Genomic DNA, 25716 nt, shown 5'->3' with positions numbered 1-25716 from the left:
CTCAGCCCCAGAAACAGAGAAGACAGATGGGGGTCTGCAACTCAGACTAACGAGATCATATATAATCACATTGTGACATCATTCTTTGAGTGAATGGAATGATTTCTTTGTCATCACTGCTAACCCCCAAAACATCTCCTGCAAAAGCCTAAGTTCAATAGGGCGATTCCATAAAATATGCACATCACCTTCAAGTAAATTGTGATGTCCGAAAACTCTCTCATAGCAACTTTCATTACAAGTGCTTACATATTTTTGAAATGATTAACAAATTTGAATTTTCATCAAAATTTGTTGACCTGAAATAAGTTTACTATCCACAACCCAGATACCTGAATTTATAGCTATCCTTTTTTTCTGATAACCATTTTATCTAAGTTTCACAGAATACATGTAGAGACTTCAGATGATTTCAACATTATCTTGACACTTGAACATCTCAACCCTTGGTTAAGTGTTTGATGTTTATAGATTTGAAAAAAATAAATTCCGTAGTAACCACAGGTTTGTTAGATGATACTCAAGTATTATAGCCCTTTACCTGAGCTCCCTTTAAGCCCGTCTCACACTGTGAGATCCAATTTTTCAAGAAATCGCATTTTGCATCAAATATGAAAGTTCCAAGAAGTAAAATTATCTTATTCAAAGTTTTGCATTATGTTAGAAATACTAAGATCATATTTTTACTTTGCGGCAAGCCCTGTGGTCCAAGTAAAGTAAAAATTGGCTTCACATAGCAGCCGATGATGACGTCATTACGATTTGGAAGTGAAAGAATTTTTATTCATTCAGGGAGGCTCGAACTGGACTGAATTTTGATTTTCAGTAGTCCTACCACTATTCTGAACTCTGATCCGTAAAATTCTATTAGTTGGAATGTCCATATCAAATTCTTCGAAATTCGAATCGCAATGAATCTCATAGTGTGAGCCGGGCTTTATGGGCTTTAAGTGCAGTTTTAAGGTCTACTGCACTCTTTGTACGTTACCCTCAGATTAAAATTGTACATTTCATATCAATGAAACTTACTTTTCCTTGATACCAGCAAACATGATAGAGTCGTCATATTCCCCGTCAAAGCTCACGGCATCGGAGTTCTCCAGAAAAGACTGCTTGCCTTCCGTCAAGAACCCCCCGTCGCTGCTCAGCTCCGTCTCCAACGTCCAGCCCTCCCTCATCGACGAACTCAGGTCCGATGCCACGCTGGAGTCCGTGGGAGACTGCGGCCTGCGATACGAGATGTGCCTCCGAATCTGACCTCCATCTTGGGCGGCCGCACCCACTGGACGAGGCAGACTCTCGTGGTCACTTTCGCCGGTCACAAGGGTCATCTCGGACTCGGACTGAGAAGGGTCGGAGGGTCGTTGCTCTAACCCCTGGGCGTCATGACCTGAAAGTTCTTTGACTTTTTGATTGAGATTGGTGATTAGGGTCTCACATTTCTGCTTGTCATCTGTTAAAGTCTCACAAGACTGGTTGAGTTCATCAATCTATGGATAAGATGTACAACATTTACAAATGTAGGAGACTGTTCTATTACAATAATTGAGCAGTCAATTTGAACCATTCATTTGGGTCCATAAAATGAAGCTAAGCAATCGATTGTACGCTTGATTTTCATGACAGATTGTACACTGTGGTCAATTCAATTAATTATAAGACTTTGTCCTCTGATTATTGCCAAGCTTTGGGTTATGGGCCCAGGTGGGGGGGTGTTTCACAAAGATTTAAGTATGACTTAGAGTCGCACTTAAATGCCTAGTTGCTTGCGTGATAAAAAGGCATGATTGCATTGGTCAGTTCATGCCAAGGGAACATGCACTACTGCGTATTAATCAATAAGATTGCGCGTTGCATATCATGTACGTGTCGGCATTTAAGTGCGACTTAAGTCATACTTAAATCTTTGTGAAACACCCCCCTGGTGTGTGGGAGCATTTCATGATACAAATAATGACTTTTCATTGACTATTTATTGTAAGCTACTGAAATCCTTGCATCTGATTGGCTCAGAGCATATTGGACAGTGGAAATCACTTGCGTCATGAAACACTCCCTAAATTAACAAATGATTGATTCAAGCTTCCACAAATTTTGAAGAAAAAAAAATTCTATTCTAAAACACTAAATTACAATGATAATATTTATATTTATAGTGTTTTATACTTTGGTTTCTCTGCCCTTTACATTGTAATTATCATTATCCCTCAAAATTAATGACTAAAATCTGCAAGGATCTCCTGAAAATATCTTCTAAATCTCAAACCCTGCTTAAAGGGAGACAAAGTCTGCTGTAATCTCCATTCTCCTTATACAATCTTCTAAATCCTATAACCCACCTCATTCTTAAGTCTCGAGACATTTTTGAGATCATTCTCCTTCTCAAAACTACTGAAAAAGTCCGCTAAGATCTCCTATTCCTTCTAATATCTTTTAGATCCCAGTAACTACTTCTCCTAAATCTCCTGAGTTTGTAGTCTCCAGACATGATGTTTGCGGAGATCATTTTCCTTCTCGATGCTACTGACAAAGTCAAATTTTATCCCCTAATATCCTTAAAAAAACATTTCAATTCCAAAACTTTATATCCTAAAACCCACCTCATTCTGCAGTCGTGAGACATGATGTTTAAGGAGATCATTCTCCTTCTCGAGGCTACTGACGAAGTCGGATTTTATCCCCTAATCTCCTTAAAAAACATTTCAATTCCAAAACTTGATATCCTAAAACCCACCTCATTCTGCAGTCTTGAGACATGATGTTTAAGGAGATCATTCTCCTTCTCGAGGCTACTGACGAAGTCGGATTTTATCCCCTAATCTCCTTAAAAAACATTTCAATTCCAAAACTTGATATCCTAAAACCCACCTCATTCTGCAGTCTTGAGACATGATGTTTAAGGAGATCATTCTCCTTCTCGAGGCTACTGACAAAGTCAGATTTTATCCCCTAATCTCCTTAAAAAACATTTCAATTCCAAAACTTGATATCCTAAAACCCACCTCATTCTGCAGTCTTGAGACATGATGTTTAAGGAGATCATTCTCCTTCTCGAGGCTACTGACGAAGTCGGATTTTATCCCCTAATCTCCTTAAAAAACATTTCAATTCCAAAACTTGATATCCTAAAACCCACCTCATTCTGCAGTCTTGAGACATGATGTTTAAGGAGATCATTCTCCTTCTCGAGGCTACTGACAAAGTCAGATTTTATCCCCTAATCTCCTTAAAAAACATTTCAATTCCAAAACTTGATATCCTAAAACCCACCTCATTCTGCAGTCTTGAGACATGATGTTTAAGGAGATCATTCTCCTTCTCGAGGCTACTGACAAAGTCAGATTTTATCCCCTAATCTCCTTAAAAAACATTTCAATTCCAAAACTTGATATCCTAAAACCCACCTCATTCTGTAGTCTTGAAACATGATGTTTGAGGAGATCATTCTCCTTCTCGAGGCTACTGACGAAGTCGGCAGTGATCTCCTGATGCTGACTACATCCGATCTCAGATACGATCTCCGCAGCCTGGTCGCTGATCTCCAGCGTGGCCGCCTCCAAGGTGGCCACTGCAGCCTTGCTATCAGACATCTGTTGACAGGTGAATATATCAAATATCATCATTATATTCACAATATCTGATCACTACTACTACTACTAATGAGAATATGATATATGTATATAGAGTAAAACAATGTTTCTAAGCACTAATACTAATAAAGGGACTTTAGCATAGCTACCCTGATAAAGCACTCAAGCATTCAACTAATTCCTTCCTACTGGGACATTTGGGTATCCATTTACTACACCTGGGGCCTCTTGCATAAAACTTTTGTCATAAAAAATGCTCTAGAAAATTAACCAAAACTCTGGCAAACAAAATATATACCATTGGCAACTTTTATGCAACTGGCCCCTGTTTGGACAGTGACAAATATTAGTTAACACTTTGCTTAAGGACGCGAGTACTGCGGTGGGATTTGAACCTTCTAGTTTGTGGTCCAGAGACTAACCCACTGAGCCACAACTTCTCTACAATAAAAAGATTCCAGATAAGTACAATATAATATATTTTTCTCAATGCTCACAACAATTTTGACACAAATTCACAAACATTACGTGCAAGAATCTTTAGGATTGAGGGAAGATTCCAGAAGAGGAGGATAAGAAATCAACAGTATGAAACCATGGGTTAAATAGTTTTATAAGACAAATGTTACCTTTTGCCCAGCAGTGATCATTTTATCAACAATCTCTTGTTTTTCTTTGAGCAGTTTAGACCTTCGCAGAGCTTCTTCCGTCGAAAACTTCCTCCCGGCATTGTGGATGTCCTCTAGCATTGCACTTGTGTTTGCCTATGAAACAAGATATTATTAAATGAATGATGAAATGAAAAGATTGTGAGAAACCGAGACTTGAACCTGGGTGGGTGTTCATAGAGCTGTTTGAAAGTTACGGATGACTTTGGGCACGACTGGTGACCATTTCTTGTGTTATCTGATATATTCTCATGTAGCTGACTTAGCACCTAAGAACATGTTCCAGTTGTGTATATAGTCGTGAGTAACCTTATAAACAGTTTTATGAAACACTCAGCAGGACCCTGGCTTGCATGACCAGGACCCCATCTTACAAAGAGATACAAATGATCCCATCAATCTCAACTGTATGGAAATCCATCCATACCATAATTTTTTCGACAGGAAATTTGCACAATCTCCTTAGTAAACAAAGAGAATCACACTAAACCTTCAAGAGAACAATAGCTAGAAAATATTTTGAAAAAAATGTATTTTAATGTGTTGATGTTGCTGGCCAAACATAGTTGTGATTGATCAGATCATTGCAACTCTTTGAAAGACGGGGCCCAGTGCTCTAACGATAGGGCTATCCATTTGGCAAGCTCCTGTCTAGACAACATACATGTACAATAATATTTCTCATTTGCTTAAAGGAGAATGAAACTCTTGGAGCAAGTTAGCTTTTGTGAAAGCAGAAAAATCAAAGAATAAGATCAACAAAAGTTTGAGTAAAATAGGACTAGAAATAGAAGAGTTATGAGCATTTGAATGTCGAGATCACTAATGCTATGGAGATCCTCCCATTGGCAATGCGACCAAGATCTATGATGTCACAGATGAACAACTCTCCCCTTTTGGACACTGAAAATATACCCCAAAACATCTCTTTTTGCTCATTCTAATCATATGACAAACGATTCATCAATGATATAATGTTGTGAAACCTCTGTACTTGTCTTCTCATAAAGAGAACACCTCACCTTGTGATAGACTCTATAAAAGTGAGAATATAAGTGAAATAAGTACTAAAGTAATGAGGGAGTTGTACGTGTGTGACATCACAGATCTTGGTCGCATTGCCAATGGGAGGATCTACATGGCATTAGTGATCTAAATATTCAAATGCTCATAACTTTATTATTCATTCAATATTCCTCAAACTTTCAACAATGTTTCTTTGATTTTTCTCTTTGATATGGATTCAGCTGGTTTCAAGGGTTTCATTCTCCTTTAATTCAATCATTATATTCAATCTTAACAATTTTGACAATACATGTAGTATTACTGAGTTATCTCTACTTTTCAAAGGGTTCTTGCTCAATTACCTCTAAAAGTTAGGTTGAATTTATCATAATATATATTAACTTTTATGCAACATGGCCCATGACGGTTAAAAGCTATGCATTCGTTTTTCCTCTACTTTTATTTTCCTCTACATATTTCTTGTTATCCCACCTTCTAAAAAAAGAGTGCATACACATACATGTACATGTAGTATAAGCACATTAGAAACCTTTTCAAGTGAAAAAGGAAAGCAAAAGAAATTTAGAACAATACTTGAAGTAAACATAATGGGGGCCATTTCATAAAGCTTTTCGTAAGTTAAGAACGACTGGTGATCCTTTCTTGTGCTAAATGATATTCACAATTAAATGTTCACTGGTGATTATTATGCCCGTCAGAAAGGTTCACCAGTCATTCTAAAAGTGGTTTATAACTTACAAACAGCTTTATGAAACACCTACAAAGATTGAGTCTTGGGTCAACTTTTCTACAGAGTGCAAAGTCTATTCTAAATTCATATTTTTTTAATATCAGAGCAAGGCAAGAATCATTTGGACCCTGACTCATGAGAATTCTTATTATAGTATCTTTGCTATCCAACGGTAGCTACCATGGTAACAATTCTCATCAGCCAATCAAAATCAAGGATTCCATGGAAGTAACCCCTGGATGGCAAAGTTACCATAAAAGTACTGTTTATGCAACAGGCCCCCTGAAGGTCTATGTATTGTATACCAACTACATGTATTTTGTCCTAGCTACAGTGCAATGCATAATGAAAACAAAGAATTCTTCATATATGCTAGTGCAACAGAATTTACATGCCGGTGAGTATAGTGAGTATGCATCATAAAAGGAATGTACATGTACTATTTGCATTTAGGAGTTGCGCAAATCATAAAAAGGCAATGTTACCTAATTTCAAAATCAAATACACTTTTCTCTACCTTTAAGGCACGAAGCCAACATAAAATAGTCATATAGAAAACTAGTTTTGAGAAAAAGTCTATAGAAATCAAGGTAAATTGTATGAGCAAAAAATCTGACACGATTTAATCATCCAAAAATTGTGAAGTCAACTGACTGAAGTTTCCTCAGTTTATCATAAAAAGAGAGTGTTTTCACGTGGATATCAAATAAACAAATAAATGAACAAATAAATGAATAAATAAATACATACATAAATAAATATAAGATTAGAATTATAATGGATAGATTTCTTTAATGAATAGACTTCTTTGTTTGCCCAATATACACATATGACTAGTATTTCATGCAGGGAGAAAATTAAACTGATGCATAAATACACCATTCAAATATTCAGGGGGTAAATACATGTAAAGGTAAATAGGATACTAAATATCGAGTGTATCTGATAATGGAGGTAAGTATGATCAAAGAATACTGTAATTGGTGTTTGGTAATGAATTACTGCATATTAAAGATATATTTGTGCTAGATAGTAATCATGTTAGATATATATTTGAGCAAGATATCTGTGTTAAATGTTTTTTTGTAAGATATACATGTAGTTGTGTTAAGATATTTGAGGAGGAGTGAGATTTGATTCTGAAAGCTGGAGAGCTTTTTACAAAGAGATTTGTCAGCCACTTTCACTAACAACTGTTATAAGCTATGGAAAATCCTTGCATTTGATTGGCTGAGAGCATTTTAGTTGGTGAAAATCAGAGACAAAACTCTTTGTGAAAGGCTTACCTGATGACATTAGTGTATTATTTAATTTGAACTTAATATGCATAGTTCAACAGAAAAGATATTGTATTTTCATTAATTAAGGATACAGAATATATACAGTGTGTCCCAGAAAAAACGAAACTGAGATTTAGCGATGATTTATCATAACTGAAACCCAGATACAGCCCACCAAATGACTTTTTGGTATCCCCTCTTCAAATTGTTTTTGCTCACTCATGCGTGAATGAGAAATAATCTAAGTAATTTCAGATGAAAGAGGAGATTCTAAGCTTTACAATGGTAGGTCATTTGTCTATTGTATTTGTGATTAAGTTATGATAAATCATCGATAAATCTCGGTTTCGTTTTTTGTGGGACGCACTGTACAGGTACATGCTTCATCTGAAGACAAAGTTGAGTGAGTGCCATCTGGTCACATGACTATCCCGTGTACATTTGAGAAGCCAGAGCATACAAGTAATGTTATTACAGGGTATACCTCACAAACCCATAACATAACGGAGAAAGACATGCATGTGATTTAATGGCATGCCCATGCGATCCATGCAGTGAATATGAACATGCCATTATACGATATGTGGGTTTCAAAAATTAATCAAATTTGGTTTGCTAGTGCCACATTGAGAAGTGAACATGCATTTTCCTCTATACTGCATGCGGCTCTAAGAAATTTTCACGAAACTTGAATCATTTTTCGAATGTTTCATGCAAAATAGAGTTAAAAACAAAGTACAAAGGAAACATGTCTGCACAATCCCTGTGGTTTTGAAACAATCTTTTAACACAGCACATTTATATAGATGTTAAAAAGAATCTAGATTTCTCAATGGTTAATTCTTATTTTCCCTTTCTACATCAATGTGCAGTGGACAACTGATTAGTCCTTTAAAGGTCAAGTCTATCCCAGAAAAAAGTTGATTTGAATAAATAGAGAAAAATCAAACAAGAATAATGCTGAAAACTTCATCAAAATCGGATGGAAAATAAAAAAGTTATGACATTTTAAAGTGCCGCTTATTTTTCAAATAACAGTTCTATGCTCAACTCAGTATATGCAAATAAGAGTCGATGATGTCTCTCACTCACTATATCTTTTGTTTTTTATTGTTTGACTTCTACAATATTTCATTTTTTACATATTTGACAATAAGGACCAACTTGATTGAACCATTTAGTATTTCCACATGTTCAGGGAGGAATTAATCGTTTCACTTGAGGAGAAAATTATAATATTTCATATTTCTCATAATTAAATACAAAATAAATAGTGAGTGGATGACATCATCAGTTTCCTAATCTGCATACCGACCAGGATGTGCATATAACTGTTTTGTGAAATTAAGCGAAACTTGAAAATGTCATAACTTTCTTATTTTACACCCGATTTTGATGAGATTTTCAGTGTTATACTCGTTAGATTTTTCTCTTTTTATTCAAATCATTTTTGTTGGGGTGGACTTGTCCTTTAATTAAACTGTTTGTATGTCTGTATGTCTAGTTTTCATACATCAAAATATAATAAAACAAAATAAATAAAATAAACACAAATTGTAAATCCCAAAACTCTTCTGCCGAACAGTCAACGATTATATTCCATTATAAAAATATAGAGGTATTAATTGGTCATTATCTGTTATCTAACAAATTTATTTTGAAAATTAAGCATAGGGAGCTGTTTGTTCATCATGCATTCATTGAAAATAACTTATTGTTGATTTAAAAAAACGTACAAGCCTGCCTGTTCTCCTAGATAATTTGTAATTCTCTTCAAAGTCTCTCAAGTTTGAGGGAAAAAAAATTTGCAAGAAAGGAAGTTTTGCTATCTATGTCAACTATTCAGTTTATAAGCTCAGCATTTGCAGGAAAAAATGGATTGGGAAATTTCTAAAAATGGATTGGAAAATTTCTAAAAATGGATTGGGAAATTTATAAAAAGGGGAACGTGTATACAGTTTTATAGAGACTGTTGGTAGTGACAAAAAGGGGGTATTGGGATGAAAATTGCTTCTACTACTACTACTCAGGGGAAAAGAACTACACTGGGGCTAGGGGCAACTTTGCCCCTGAAATGCTGACGAGATCCCTGGAAAATCCCCATTCATTGCAATCTTACAGCTTATCCAATGTTACAGACTTAGGCAGTTAAGTTGTGAATTGTGGCCTCCGAATATTTAAAAAAAAAAATCAATTTGTTGCCTGCTACTACTACACAACATTTTGGAATGGAGAGGGATGAAAATAACATTGTGTTATGCATGGCCCACTGGGAGAAGAGTACATAAGAGTAGTGGCTACATACATATATCCTGGGTTAATAAGACAATATTATTACTATTATTATTATTATTATTATTATAAGCACTTTACAATTAATTGTACATAGAGATTGTGGGATTTTTTCCCCCAACAATCCTTAAATTTATTAATAAGCTTTCAATAAAGAAGGATAGCTTAGCAGAGCAGCCCTTATTACACAAATTTCACTATTTGATAATCCTCTTGAAATTTTTACATGGGAGGTAAATATAAAGAAACAAATACTATAAATATAATAAAACAAATAAAGCATTAAACTGCGGAGAGAGATAGAGAGGGAGAGGGTCAAGCAAAAAAGGATTTATCATTTTCAGAATCTACTTTCACGACCTATTAGCTTAATCCGCAACATTTAATGAGCTTTAAATTGCAGCGAATAGGGGATTTTCAAGGGCTCTTTTATATCCAGGGCTCTTTTGAGCATCTCGAAGGAGATATCGCCCCGTGCCCCCACGTTATTTGTTTCCCTGGAGAAAGCAGGCAAGCTTGTAACTCTGTTAGTAGTTGAGAGGGATAAGGAGGTTAGGGGATTATACGTGAAATGGTGATATGTACATGAGAGGCATTCAGTTCCGTGAGCAGTCTTTGTTTAGTGGCAAAAAGCTCTTCTCTGACCTGTTCATGCGACCCAAGAAGCACCTCCAGTTCCGTCTCCTGTCCTGTAATTTGGGAGGAAAAGAAAAGCACCGGTTTTACTGTCAGGCAATTTGTGACCTGCCACCCACCAAAACCAACAATGAGTCGCCTGGGAAGGTTCTCCATAAATCGTAATCTGGTCTAAGAAAACCCCCAAACATTAAAACATCAACTTATCTGAAAGAGTAATACTTCTTCCTCAGACTGTCAGAATTTGAAGTTGTAAACTTGCATATTAAAGAGACGAGATACATGTACAAGAATTTCTTTGACACATTAATTTTGTTTTGCTTTGGTAACTGTTGGAATCTTTGTCAGACATGTCCTTTCATGAAACACTCTGCAGGTGCCATGAAGTTGGACATGGACCCCACAGCGCGAGGTCTCACTCATTTCGCTTACTACACTGTTAGATAGTGGTGCAGCATAGATTCCTGATAACAAAGGTCACACTTCAAAAAAAAAAAATAATCCAGAACCCCTGCCCTGGAAAAATAATACACTCATACTTTACATATAAATATATTTAGACAGTAAGGTTAGACGCCAAGAGATAAACAGTTGTGCTTAAACGTTAGTGAACCCCACCACAAAAGGCACTCCTTTATGCTGAGTGTTGAATGTAGACAACAACATCACAACATTCTGCGAGCCCAAAGAAACAAACTTTATTGAATGTCATATTTCATCACCTGACTTCACAATTAAATATCTAAAAAAAGGCAGAACTTGAGCACTTTATTATGTTCGTTCTCTGGTGGGGTTCACTAACTTTTGAGCACCACTGTAAATGTAAAGTACATGTTCAGACAAAAAAAATCATTTCAGTTTGCTGTCAGTTACTCACTGTTTACAACTTTCATAAGATGCTCCACTTCGTGTTTCAGCTCATCATTTTCCTTCCTCAAATTGGCAACTTCACCGTCAGCGGTGGGTGACCCCGAGTGCCCTTTGACCTCCTTCTCCAGCTTTGACCGGTCCTTCTCGAGAATGTCGACCTTGCGTTTGAGCGTCTGGACGAGTCTCGTGTTGTCCCGGTCCGATTCGGTCAACCGAGCGTTCTCTTTCTCGAGCTGGTAGTTGGATTCTTCGAGCTGTCCGACCTGTTGCCGAGTCTCATGGAGAATCTGGCAACGACAAATATGGACTCATAAATAAATGGTGAAATTGATTCTCATCAAATGATTGGCTAAAATCTGTCACATGACCAGTCATTTACTTTAGATAACAGAAAAACTTGCTAATGACTGATACTAATGTCTAGTTCTATTGACTGGTCATGGTTTTGAGTTGAGGATGGTTGATCAAATAATAATAATAATAGGCATTTATAGAGCGCTATCTATCTAGAAATAATCTATTCTGAGGCGCATTGTTATTATTATTACCCCTGCATTAGCTCGAGCTGCCTTTCAGCGCTCTGTGCATTCAAGGAATTAATCCTGCCGGGTACCCATTCACCTCACCTGGCTTGAGTGCAGCACAATGTGGGTAAATTTCTTGCTGAAGGAAAATACGCCATGACTGGGATTCGAACCCACGTCCCTCTGATTGAAAGACGAGAGTCGTAACCACTAGACCACTGCGCCCCCACTTATCAAATAATAATGATCCACACCTCTAAAGTATCTCAAAAAACATGTAACATATCATTTTGCTTAGGCATTAGAGTCATTATACACACTCATTACCTTTGAAACAGTTTTGAAAACAGTTTTAGTAATTCTTACTAATACCCTCGATAATGTGTATTATTAGTATAATAATGATGATGATGACAGTATAATAATAATACCCTGCTCATATACCTCAGGCTATCTGCAAAAAAAGGGCATCCATTTCCTTACCCCTTCAAGTTCCAGAACTCTCTTTTGTAGATCATTGCCATCGTCCAGACCACTATCAGAAGTTCTCTGCCCATAGCCAATCATCTTCTCCAGGCTCTCGATCTTTCTCTCGTAATCTTCGACGTCAGTATTGTGTTTATTGGCCAGTGTCTTCAGCTTGTGAGAGTGCGAGTCTTGGAGGGCCGATAGCTCGTGCTGAGACTCGTCTTCCCGTCGGCGTAGCTTCTCTTCCAAGCTCTGGATAGAATGAAAATAATTATACACTCACTGGTGTGTTGGCTCAGTTGGTAGAGCGTCCGTCTCACAACCGGGAGGTCGGGAGTTCAAAACCAAGCCGCGTCAGACCAAAAGACGTTAAAAGATTGGAGTTGCTGCTAACCTGTTTGGCGTTCAATGATTAAAGGGATAGAGCTTCGTCGATCTGGTGCTGCATAGCGGCTGCCAGGCCCATGACCAATTGGTTTTTTATTTCATGTCCATTTTGAACAATACAATATGGATTTTCATATTTTCATTTTCATACATATCATGCGCTTAATGGTGAAATTCACCCTGATGATAAATGTTGTTTAATAAAAGCAGAAAAATTCTAAAATACTGGTTAAGAGTTTGAACAAAATCACTTAAAGAATGAGTTTATGAAAACAATTTATGGACAAAAATTTAGGGGGGAAGGTGGAACAGTAGCCAAAAACTGCATGTTGCTCATCTTCCTCTTGACCTTGTACATACGAATGTACATGTATTTCATCCCAAATACTGGACCATTGGACCTGAAGAGGACCGACTGAATTGAAAAATTTCAGGTTATCAAGCAATTTAAACATACCTTTATCTTGGATTTCAATTCTCCTGTTTCCCCTTGTAATGATGAGTCGTCACCAATCTGGAATACAGGCTGAAATGAAGACACAATAATTTTTTAAAAGTGTAAATTATCCATTGATGTTCATGTAAACAACCAAACAATATAAATAAACAAACATATACAAACCATGCAAAAATTTCTGAATGCATACATGTATGAGGAATATGTCCATAACTCTAGAATTTAAACAAGTGGAATGCCTCTGGCCGTCTCACCTGCATCACGCGATTCAATATAGCAGCAGTGCTGATTTTGAAAACTACTATAACTCGCACAAGATGTTCAGTGATACTTGGTTACTCTTATTTCCACGTTTTATGAACTAGACCAATACACTTATAGAGATATGATGGCAATTCAACAAATACCCCCAACGTGGCCAAAGTTCTTTGACCTTACATGACCTTTGACCTTGATCATGTGACCTGAAACTCGCACAGGATGTTCAGTGATACTTGATTACTATTATGTCCAAGTTTAATGAACTAGACCAACACACTTTCAAATTTATGGCTGTAATTCAACAAATACCCCAATTTGGCCAAAGTTCATTGACCCTAAATGACCTTTGACCTTGATCATGTGACCTGAAACTTGCACAGGATGTTCAGTAATACTTGATTACTATTATGTCCAAGTTTCATGAATCAGATCCATAAACTTTCAAAGTTATGATGGTAATTCAACAGATACCCCCAATTCGGCCAAAGTTCATTGACCCTAAATGACCTTTGACCTTGGTCATGTGACGTGAAACTCATGCAGGATGTTCAGTGATACTTGATTAACCTTATGTATAAGTTTCATGAACTAGGTCCATATATTTTCTAAGTTATGATGACATTTCAAAAACTTAACCTTACATGTAGGTTAAGATTTTGATGTTGATTCCCCCAACATGGTCTAAGTTCATTGACCCTAAATGACCTTTGACCTTGGTCATGTGACATGAAACTCAGGCAGGATGTTCATTAATACTTGATTAACCTTATGGCCAAGTTTCATGAACTAGGTCCATATACTTTCTAAGTTATGCTGTCATTTCAAAAACTTAACCTCAGGTTAAGATTTGGTGTTGACGCCGCCGCCGCCGTCGCCATCGGAAAAGCGGCGCCTATAGTCTCACTCTGCTATGCAGGTGAGACAAAAAAAATGGAAAAAAAAGACAATGGGAATTTTTCACAAAATTGTCACAAAGTACAAATAAGCATATATACAGAAACCTACCTTTCACGGAACAAATCCTGAATAAAACACTTTTTTTAAACAGTTACTTTCAAATTTTTTTTTAATCATCTTGCACTTTAAAAAGCTACTTTCATCCTAAGGATCTGGTAGATTCCTGGCATTCAAACATTGCAACACTGAATTAGTTTTTGATACAGTTGCCACTTCTATTATAATGATACTTAATAGAAAAATTTAGACCCTCTTGGAAACTAGCATTATTTTTGGAAATCTAGGAAAATGGTGAAAAATCTAGGTATGCACTTAAACCATATAAAGCATATCTGAAGAGTGCTTCATCAGCATTTCTGTCCGACAAGTTGTCAGACTTGACAACTTTCCTTGAATTTGATGGGGCGAGAAGTACTGTTACTATGGTAAACTGCGGGATAAAACAGGACTTGTCGGATAAAACGTCTGACAAGTACTTTAATGGAAAACTCAACAGAACTTTAAACAGAGAATCTGATGACCAAAAAATAGCAAGGACTTTTTTTCTTTGTGCTTGTCAGAGAATTTTGTGGGGTTAAATATACCTGACAGAACCGCTAACCTAACCCTTGAAGAAAAGAACAATAGATTTTGCCAGTATATGTTTTCCTTATTCTTCCTTTATTTGTTTCATGTGATGCTTTAACATATAAAATACTGGTCAAAACTTTAGTTAAAAAACTTGATATCAAGAGCACACATTACTTAGCTAACCCCCTGGTGTAAATCAAATTTTAGATGTGGCAACACTAGCAGGCCTACCAACCTGTAAACATATAAAATAGGAGTGATTCATTAAAAAAAATAGGAGTCACAGCATAATTTCCATAGATGAATGTACATAATATCAGTTTTCTTTCCCTATATGATATAATGTATATTGAAAATTTCCCCCAAAAGGAGTAACTCCTTTTAAACAAGTGGAATGCCTCTAACCGTCTCACCTGCATCACGCGATTCAATATAGCAGCAGTGCTGATTTTGAAAACTACTATAACTCGCACAAGATGTTCAGTGATACTTGGTTACTCTTATTTCCACGTTTTATGAACTAGACCAATACACTTATAGAGATATGATGGCAATTCAACAAAGACCCCCAACGTGGCCAAAGTTCTTTGACCTTACATGACCTTTGACCTTGATCATGTGACCTGAAACTCGCACAGGATGTTCAGTGATACTTGATTACTATTATGTCCAAGTTTTATGAACTAGACCAACACACTTTCAAATTTATGGCTGTAATTCAACAAATACCCCAATTTGGCCAAAGTTCATTGACCCTAAATGACCTTTGACCTTGATCATGTGACCTGAAACTTGCACAGGATATTCAGTAATACTTGATTACTATTATGTCCAAGTTTCATGAATCAGATCCATAAACTTTCAAAGTTATGATGGTAATTCAACAGATACCCCCAATTCGGCCAAAGTTCATTGACCCTAAATGACCTTTGACCTTGGTCATGTGATGTGAAACTCATGCAGGATGTTCAGTGATACTTGATTAAGCTAATGTATAAGTTTCATGAACTAGGTCCATATATTTTCTAAGTTATGATGACATTTCAAAAACTTAACCTTAGGTTAAGATTTTGATGTTGATTCCCCCAACATGGTCTAAGTTCATTGACCCTAAATGACCTTTGACCTTGGTCATGTGACATGAAACTCAGGCAGGATGTTCAGTAATACTTGATTAACCTTATAGCCAAGTTTCATGAACTAGGTCCATATACTTTCTAAGTTATGCTGTCATTTCAAAAACTTAACCTCAGGTTAAGATTTGGTGTTGACGCCGCCGCCGCCGTCGCCGTCGCCGCCGCCGTCACCGTCGGAAAAGCGGCGCCTATAGTCTCACTCTGCTATGCAGGTGAGACAAAAAGAGTAATTGGCAGGCATGCACTGGGGCCTGTAACGTAAATCATAGTGATTAATCGTGGGAATCCATTTTATGATTAATCATACACACTAATCAATGCAATTAATTGTGGAAACCAGCCTGCGATCCATTGGCAGGCTTTGTGATAAAGGGCTCTGGGGTCCGTTTCAATAAACTTGTTTCAATAACAGTTATAAGCTACTGAAATCCTTCAACCCGATTGGCTGATAATTAATTTGTTATAGAAATCTTGCATTTGTTGTTATAACAAGTCTTTATGAAACAGGACCCTGGTGATGCAATGAACTGACCTTTGCACCATCCTGTCTGCCGGCAGCCATCTCTTTCCAATGCGTGCACTCCGCCCTCAACCTCCCCACTTCATGGGATAGACGGTTGATCTCCTGCTGCGAGGAGATGACATCGTCAAAGTCGTGACTGTCCATCATGATAGCTGACCCCGACAGGGACGAGGTGGACGTGGCGGCGGTCAACCCTCCGTCCCCGGTCGAGAGCATGTTCTGATGAAAACTCTGCATATCATTCTGTTTCTGAATCAGGGAATTCAGCTGGTCCTGTTAACAAGAAAGAAAGTTTTTCAAAGTTGATTGGATCAGAAGCCTCTCATTACTAAAAAAGGGGGCCTGAAAACCACTACGAATAAGCTAACATGGCGATTTTTTTTTTCAACAATTTTGTCTCCACACATGGGCAAGAGAGCCCTCGTCAGTCAAATAAGACTACTAGTATATTTTGCTTGAGGTGTCAAGATAATAATACAAACACAGTCATAAAACACATAAAAATGTTGTATAAAAATATCAGAGCATTAAACAAAAAATTAAAGAGAAAAGACAAAAAACATTAATATTTACAGCATTAAAACAAAACATTAGAACAAGAAAAACAATGAAATAGTACATAGACACACTGGTCCAGTACTACATGTACATAATGAAATACATGTGCATCATATTGAAAATGCACCAAGTTGACATTTCAAAGTTTGCTTATAATTTCACAATTCTGGTAAAAAAAGATGAAGGATTAATGATGAGGCAGACCCAATCGAAAAGAGAAAAAAAATACACAAACAAGACAAACAGATAGACTTGTCAACACATCCCCCCAACATATGATCAATCTAAGGCCATTGGAGGCCAAGGCCGAGGAGGGTCTTATGATCGATCTCAAAGTCCCTCGCATTGGTCTTGTATTAGAAATATTGAAATTCAAGGCTTGACTAGTGCAACAGTCACTTTGGTGACCGTGAAACCGCTCCCAGACTGACTAAAGCTTTAAAGTAATTTCCAATGGCATAGCCTACCATCGGTCAGTTTGCATTGGTTTGGCTGATGCAACTACAGCATAAAGCCAAGATAAGAAGATCTATCATATATCATTACACAAGATTATACATCCTGGGATCTGTTGCAGAAAGAGTTGCGTTTAAACGCAAGTCAAAATATCGCGAATACGGGTGCTTCATTGGCTGAAAATCAAGTTGCGCAAGATTTTGATCGCAACTCTTTCTGCAACGGGCCCCTGATGACATTCTTCCTCACCTCTTTTTCAACCAGGAGAGAGCGATACTGCGATGAGATGCTGTTGATCTGAAGTTCCGATGCCTCGGCCTTCTCAGCCAGCTCTCCATTGATAGTCCCAAGCCTTTCATTCTGTGTCGGTAAGATAGTACAGAGTTCACGTTCAAATTCAGGGGTCGGTTTCATAATAATAATAATAATAATATTTAAATTTATAGAGTGCAATAACTATTCCATTAAGTATATATTCTACTGCGCTATTTAGGACTCCTAAAAAGCTTGTTATTGATTAAATAGATGTGTTTTGAGCTTTGATTTAAAGTTGTTTACCGATGGTGCTTCCCTAACTTCCAGGGGTGAGCTATTCCAGAGCTTTAATAGGGGCTGCACAAGCAAATGCTCGATCACCTAGCGTTGCTTTTGTTTTGAAGGATGGGATCTGTTACAGCAGAGGATCCGTTGAACTGCGTAAATTGCGACCATGATTACTAGTCTATACCTCAGTAATTCTGTAATGTAGCCAGGAGCTTGACCAAGAAGTGCTTTGTGTACAATAAGTAAGATTTTGAATGCTATTCTCTGCCGTATTGGCAACCAATGTAGGTTTCTTAGTATTGGTGTGATCACTGTGATGCGTGTATATTTCGTAAATGCAACTACGGTGAAAACAGGTTCAGCAGCCAATCACAATCAAGGTTTCCATGGAAGTTACCATAATGGAAAATTTACAATAGTTGTACAGAAAGTTTGAATGAAATGGGTCACAGGTTTATTTCCAATATAAATATACATGTAAGATACACTAGACAATTTTTTTGTTTCCCTTTTTCTGATACAAGTCTTTCAATCTATGTTGGCAAATAGTACAAAGGTCAAGTTCAAATTGAGGTTACACAATAATTTAATAACCTTTCCCCCTACTTTTACCAAAACAGTGTAATATAACAAGGACCTTCTCTTTTTATAAATCATCAAAAGAAGGACATAACTGCTTGATACAATACATAGATATGATGAGCTCACTTGCAAAAGGGGTTAGGTCCATTTTTCATCTAATTTAATTTTCATGTCTCAATGTATAGATTTTTAGAAGCTCTATAAGATGATACCAAAGAAAAGTTTAAATTCCTATTAAAGAGTGAACTAAAATGGCAAAGAAAAACCACTTTTTTTCAAAAGGGGTTAGGTCCATTTCAATTTAGTTGCAAAAGGGGTTAGGTCCACACATAATTTTTTTGGAAAAGAATATCATAAAAAATATGAAGATAAATAGATTTCTTGTATACCCAATTTCATGTTCTCATGGAAGGGGAACCTTGAAAATTCAGTTTCGCATAAGAATATTGCAATATGGGAGAATAAAAAAAAAAAGATTTTTTTGGAGTGGACCTAACCCCTTTTGCAACAAAACTCTTCTGAAGAACTCATTTGTCGAAAGGGGTTAGGTCTATTTTTTATAAATTTTATTGTTTTCTGTCTCTAAACCTCTAAATTTTTATTCACTCTGATGATACGAAAGAAAATATGAAATTCAAATGAAAACGTGAATGAAAGTGGCATAGAAAAATCACTTTTTTAACCAGCAAAAATTGGATTCATTTCAGTTTACTTGCAAAAGGGGTTAGGTCCACAATGATAATTTTTTTTTTAATATATATAGAAAAAATTGAAGACAGGTAGATTTCTTTTATACCCAATTTTATGTTCACATGATAAGGCAGTACATCATGACAATTTAGTTTCTCATAAGAATATTGCAATAAGTGAGAATAAAAAACATGTTTTTCTCGGAATGGTCCAAAGTGGACCTAACCCCTTTTGCAACTAAACTCTTCATGAAGAGTTTAGTTGCAAAAGTATATGTTCCTAGTTCATGAAACTTAGACATAAGGGTAATGATGTACATCATATGAATATGACTCTTTATATTTACCTCAGCTCTCAGTGCCACAATAGCCGTTTCAAGATGTCTTACTTTGCCCTCGGAAATCTGAAGTTCTGTGCTGTGATCTGAAAAGTAATACCATTACATTACAGAAAATGCAAACAATTTTGGTCTGATCTGCACAAATAATTTTCACTACAGGCACTCGCCTGTATTCTGAAGTCGGATTTAATTCAAACACTGACAGTCCAAAGTCGCGGTTTAACTATGGAAAGCCAATCATGACAAATCTTTAACAATAGAGGTTCAATTCATCAGCTCCTCTGATGCCCAAATCAAGGTGTCTGGGAAAGATAGAAGACAGTTGTCTTTACAATTAAAGAATATGGAAAGACCACAGTAAACATTAGAAACATACAATGTAAAACAAACTTTTGACATAGATCTTTGGCTTTCCATAATTTTAGCTCAGAGTTTAACACAGGAAAATTAGAGTGGACTTCAGAATATGTGTCAGTCTAGGTCTATTTCAAAATGACTAAGCCTGAGTCATATCGATTATTTTGAAGACCGGTTTTCGACAGCTTTAATTCGATCGAACATCGATGCATCGAATTTTGAAGGCGGGAAAAATTGAGTCATTTTTTTTTGCTCCGGCAAAAAATATCAAATGCCATTTTCTCTGTTTTGTCATGTAAAATGTTATTATATGGTGATATTACGAATTTACGATCTTGAAAAGAGTTTCTGCATGTTGACAATGTTCGAGAATCAATCCTGACGTGATAATTATTTTTTTTAGACAAGTGCAGTGCACTCAAGTCGATCGTCATGTGATGTCCGTCATTTAAAATTGAAACTGTAGGAAAATGGACTATTTTGTTGCTCTTTGAATTGTTTGTACCTGTATTTGCTAAGTGCGCATGTTTTTTACTAAATGAGCATGCTAATTATCGCCTTTGACATTTTGGGTTACCGCACATGCAAATTAGTTAGTCTGAAAGAGATTTTGGTTTGTACGCATGCAAATTAAGTTGTGTATGTAAATTAAGATACTGCCCTTGTGGAATGCGTGTGATGTGCTGTGGCCTGTGGCATTGGGCGTAGACACAGACACACGAGTTCGAGCCAAGGTCGTTAACAGACGTAGCACGGTGCAATGTCCAAGATTGCGACTCGCTTGCGAAGTTTGAGTGTCTTAATTCAAAGCAGTATTAGTGAGACAGTGACTCTGCTCTGCAGTGAGATTGGTACCTCTTAGACGGTTGCTCAGTGGGTGTGTTGTCTTCGAGCCCTTGGGTTTTTTTTGTATTGTCACTTTGTATATACTACGAGCTACGTACAACTACAGCCGAGACTAACGGCAATGAAATAAATAACAGAACTTCACTCATCACGTATTTCTGGTCTTCATTGTTGTACTCTGGCCCTGTACTGCGACAAAACAAAGTACAAACGTTTCACATCAAGCTCTAAATTCATATCAATGATTATCATATTTATGCAAATTATTGTTAAATATTAAGATTGAATAATGTTCTATGGTCATGGTATTAATATTGTTCATAAAAGCAAGATTTAATTTAATGTTGATCGCGTCAATTTCTGGCCATTTTCTGGTTTGATGAAAGCACAGTACTGCGCATGCACGATCGATGGCTATGACTTCCATTCATGAATTCATCGTGCATAAATTATCTTAGCAAGAGCAGACGAGGAAGTCTCGAACTATGATCGAAATAAACTTCAAATTAATGGTGAATAGGCATCATAATTACACAATCGGTTTCATTTTGGGGGCAATACAAATCAAGTAAGTAGTAGTGAAGTTGGAAATTACTAATATTTTTATGATTGATTGTGTGAACCAAACGAATCGGCCGGCCGACGTATTTTTTTTTTTTTTTCGATGCACCGATTTTGCAAAATCTGCACCGGCGTTCGATGACATCGATCGAACACCGATTTTAAAATCGATTCGACTCAGGCTTAAAAATGACATAAACTTACTTATCACACCAGCAGTGCAATTATATGAGAAAATTGAAACCATGAATTCAATGATGATGTTTTGAATTGTCTCGCATATCACGCAACAACTGTCCCACGCCCATCACCAGGGCAGAGTGAGCTGTAATTTGTTTTGAATTACAAAAGTATCATAAACATCAGCAAATTTTTCCCCGCTGTCACTGAAAAATTTGAACGAAAGCAGATACATCTTACTTAAGTCAAATGTTAGCCGGGATTGTGGAGAGTAAAAATCATTCAACAATGCACTCATTCAATGAACAAGGTTTCTCTCCTGTGCCTGGCACTGTGCATCAAATACATCTAGATCTAGACCAAAAGCTTCGGTCTCTGTTGTTGGTTGTTCCGCTGAACTCCGTTGGCTCCACTCACCAAATGCAGAGACCGAAGTTCTAGCTCGATCTGTACAGGGATTCGATGGCCATATGTTTATGTATTAAGTTCGGATAAAACAGGGAAGTGAAGTTGCGCGACAGCCTAAGTTACCGTAAGTCACTGTTTTTTCCCTTTTAAGTTTAAGTTTATTTTCCCCCTTTTTGGTGCATTTCAGGCCAAAACAGAATAATCTTTATTTTGGTACAGTTCTTCTTGTATATTTTAATGAAATAAAGATTAAAGACATAAATCGATGAGCCCCGTCGGGGGGATTTTGCATTGTAAACCCCCTAATGGTGGCTGCACGATAGCGAGCCGTCTATGACAAGTCTATGTATGAGGAGAAATAAAAAAAACTTTTAAATGTTAAAAACTCCTTGAAACAGACGGCTGCCAGCTGTCTAACTGTTAGATTAGATCTAACGTTAGTTTAACCCAGAGAGCTCCAGCCCGCGTAGCGGGCTGGAGCCCAGACGCGCAGTGTACAAACGGGCATTCAGGTGAGAGTACCGTGAAGTTTGGTCAATATCATTTACATAATACATAATTTAAACAGAAATTAAGCACTTACCACGATTGTATGGATGATAGTCTAACGAGTGGCAGTTTCCTGACATCGAGGCACAGACTGGAACCTCAAAAAACGATCAGTTCTGTCGCGGTGTCTCTCCCTCTTTCAAAATTCAAAACAAAATGGCCGATCGAGACCGAGGCTAGTATAGCACTAGCGCATATAGACTTTGTCAAATTCGCGCATGCGCCCTACACCCTCTCGAACGGCCATTTTGCTATGAATTTTGAAAGAAGGAGAGCCACCGCGACAGAACTGATCGTTTTTTGAGGTTCCAGTCTGTGCCTCGATGTCAGGAAACTGCCACTCGTTAGACTATCATCCATACAATCGTGGTAAGTGCTTAATTTCTGTTTAAATTATGTATTATGTAAATGATATTGACCAAACTTCACGGTACTCTCACCTGAATGCCCGTTTGTACACTGCGCGTCTGGGCTCCAGCCCGCTACGCGGGCTGGAGCTCTCTGGGTTAACGTTAGTTATGACATGTGACATGTCTTTTTTTTTTGGATTTCGGGAATCATGGGAATTGAATTGGGATTCACTTTCGGGAAATTTGTTTGGATCTGTGGAAACACAGACTGAGTGAGGTGATCATGGTGATAGTGAAGCACATGAACAAGTGAGAGATGCTTTTTGTTTTTGGCGAGTCTCCAGACGAACCTCCCCCCTCTCTCCTTCTTCCCTGCATGACCGAGACGAGAGGCGCGGCGGGAGAGCAGCTGGGTTACTCACCGGCGACTTCTTCGGTGCCTTCTGCGATGACATCCCGTGTGAATGACGCTGCTGATGTGGCTACATTCGATAATTGACCGGTCAAATTTTCGGTCAAATTCTTCAGATTACCACCAAACCAAGCCATAATTAGAACATTAATACTTAATCGAACATAAAATAATTTGATACCGTCACATAACTGCTGCCAGAGTAAGCATTTACTTCAGTAAACGTGAGAAATCCACATTTTACATCGATTTTTTCTATCACCCCGTCCTACTCATCGATGTTACGTGAAGCTAGCTGAATAAAATCACAAACACTGTTACCGATTTAGTCACAAAATAAAAACCATAGAGGTTTTAAAAATAGACATTTGACTTTGTATGTGTAATATATTTTTTAAATGTTATTTATATTTTAAATTAATTTTGAATATTTTTTTAGAAAATAAATATTATCGAATATGAAATATTTTTTTTAGATTAACTATAATAGAATAATTGATGAGTTTGAAGTTGTAAGTTACCGGAATTATTTGGTGGCTACTTTCAACCAATTTAGCATTCGGCTGCCAACGCGTCAAATATGACTAGTCAAAGTGCGTAGGTAGAAATGCATACGGAAGTCATTCTACAACAACAACATAACCTCACTGAAAGTCCATTCCTTCCGATCGTAGACGGGAAGCATATTATAATTATCAATACCAATTCATAGGCCATGGAGATATCTAATGGGGCGTCTGGGCCCCGGGTCTGCTGAGCCCACTGCCCGCGCCCCCGCTCTCATGCCCCCCCCCCTCACAAGGCCAGGAAAGGAAAAGAAGGACAGAAAAAAAGACAGACAAGTTTGAGTAGTATAATGGGGTATTAAATTATGTCAAAATTTATGATCACAAAACTGTAACTTTATTCCAAAAGGTGGATAGCCATAAACAAACCTTGAATGTCCCCTTTTCAGATAAGAATGAAGGGCCTATAATAGATATTTCCATATACTGAAGTGTTTAAAGTTATTTCAACTTTGTTTTGATTTTGATTTTATTTCCACAAAGCATTCGAATACGGGTATAGTCATTTTTCAACACTATACATACAAAAAAGCATATTAATTGACATAAATGAAATAAATATCAACATAATATTTTTGTAAGGGAAATAACATACAATAAAAATAAGTCCAGGTTACTTGTTTTAAGAACGAAGTACAGGACTAATGATAAAAAAGAATTATAGTTACACAATCTAATGATAAAATTTACATAAAACGATTATACATTGGTGATTGCAGAAAAGTAGATTGTATTGTATTGTATTGTATTGTATTTATTCTCCATTCATAAAAACATGCAAAAAACAACAAAATACATCAGATATCATTACAAAATAAAATATAAAATGAATGCATATGAAATGAATACATATAAATAGCTGGATTGCCCACTCGAGTCAGAGTGGTAATCATTACCGCTGTGTTCTGCCTAGGGGTCAAGCCTGACGTAATAAAACAGATCAAGCTGTATCATAAACATGCATTAACAAGCAGAAAAGAACGACATTAAACAAAATATGAAGTAATGAAAACTAGACAATAGACATAAAACAAAATTTAAAGTTATGACAGATCCCTATACAACTGAAATGGAAAGAGAAAAAGATGGTATAGAAAGACTGAATGAACTTGAAGAAGAGATACAGGAATAAGAAAGATCTCGAGTGTGGCGAGCGAGACAATGAAACCCAGCAGTACAGGGGCTGCGGGGGCTTCAGCCCGGCCCCGCACTTTTTTCAAAAACCGTATACAAAAAAGTTTAAAAGATTTTTGCATGTTCAGCCCCCCCACTTTCAAAACTGTTCCGCGGCCCACTAGAGAAAGGAGGAGGAGAAAGAGGTACGAGGATGAGGAGGAGGAAGAAGAAGAAGAACTGAAGAAGAAGAAGAAGAAGAGGAAGAGGGCCGAGAAGAGCAAGAAAGGGAAGACTTCTGAAGTAAGAGAGTGAAATACAACGCTCGTGAATAAGATAGTATTGCATTTTTAATTTCTTTGCAATAATCATTAACCTACCGTCTTTCACAAAAAAAGTGATCGATGATTAAGTTAATTAATATAGGCTATTATACACATGAACATTTTCTCCAGCTTGGAGCTTGAAATTGACGGCGGCCTCGAAGAAAACCCAGGCTATACAGTGGAAAACAGACTTAGGCCTATCCTTTATTGCATAAAATAACAGGAATATAAGAGAAAAGTGTATAGGGAAAGAAAATTCAAAATATTTGCCAGGCTACCTTGCACTAAACTTTCTTGTCACCTGTTTTGCTGAACTCCACTTACTGTTTTGTGTGTGCTTGCATGCTTGCTCAAACACAATATATTACATTATGAGATCATTATCATACATACTACACCAAATTATATTATACAGGGACCATTTTCATAATTCAGTTATATGGATCCATGCCATTTGTTGTAGGCCAAATACTGATTACTCATTAAGGAAGGTTTAAAGCAAGC

At 37.0% G+C, this 25716-nt stretch overlaps 1 protein-coding gene across 2 annotated transcripts in view; it reads right to left on the bottom strand.

Moving 5' to 3' along the window:
• The window catches only part of LOC129282760 (thyroid receptor-interacting protein 11-like), a 40470-nt gene extending 16954 nt beyond the window's left edge, over positions 1-23516 (bottom strand). Inside the window, exons 1-11 of one of the 2 annotated variants that reach the window (XM_064113635.1) lie at positions 23218-23516; positions 19551-19627; positions 17639-17749; positions 16385-16648; positions 12929-12997; positions 12100-12336; positions 11100-11379; positions 10172-10275; positions 4220-4354; positions 3405-3590; positions 1030-1490 (exon numbers count right to left, since the gene is read on the bottom strand). In XM_064113635.1, coding sequence (XP_063969705.1) covers positions 1030-1490; positions 3405-3590; positions 4220-4354; positions 10172-10275; positions 11100-11379; positions 12100-12336; positions 12929-12997; positions 16385-16648; positions 17639-17749; positions 19551-19627; positions 23218-23344 — 2051 coding nt within the window. In that variant the 5' untranslated portion in view covers positions 23345-23516. The remainder of the gene's footprint in view (positions 1-1029; positions 1491-3404; positions 3591-4219; positions 4355-10171; positions 10276-11099; positions 11380-12099; positions 12337-12928; positions 12998-16384; positions 16649-17638; positions 17750-19550; positions 19628-23217) is intronic. The other variant, XM_064113636.1, reaches the window with a different exon arrangement.
• Positions 23517-25716: the final 2200 nt, after the last annotated feature.

This window comes from Lytechinus pictus, chromosome 19 (genome assembly GCF_037042905.1).
Source record: "Lytechinus pictus isolate F3 Inbred chromosome 19, Lp3.0, whole genome shotgun sequence".
NCBI lineage: Eukaryota > Metazoa > Echinodermata > Echinoidea > Temnopleuroida > Toxopneustidae > Lytechinus > Lytechinus pictus.
Note: the sequence above shows the minus strand (reverse complement) of the source record. Positions and strands in the feature narration are given on the sequence as shown.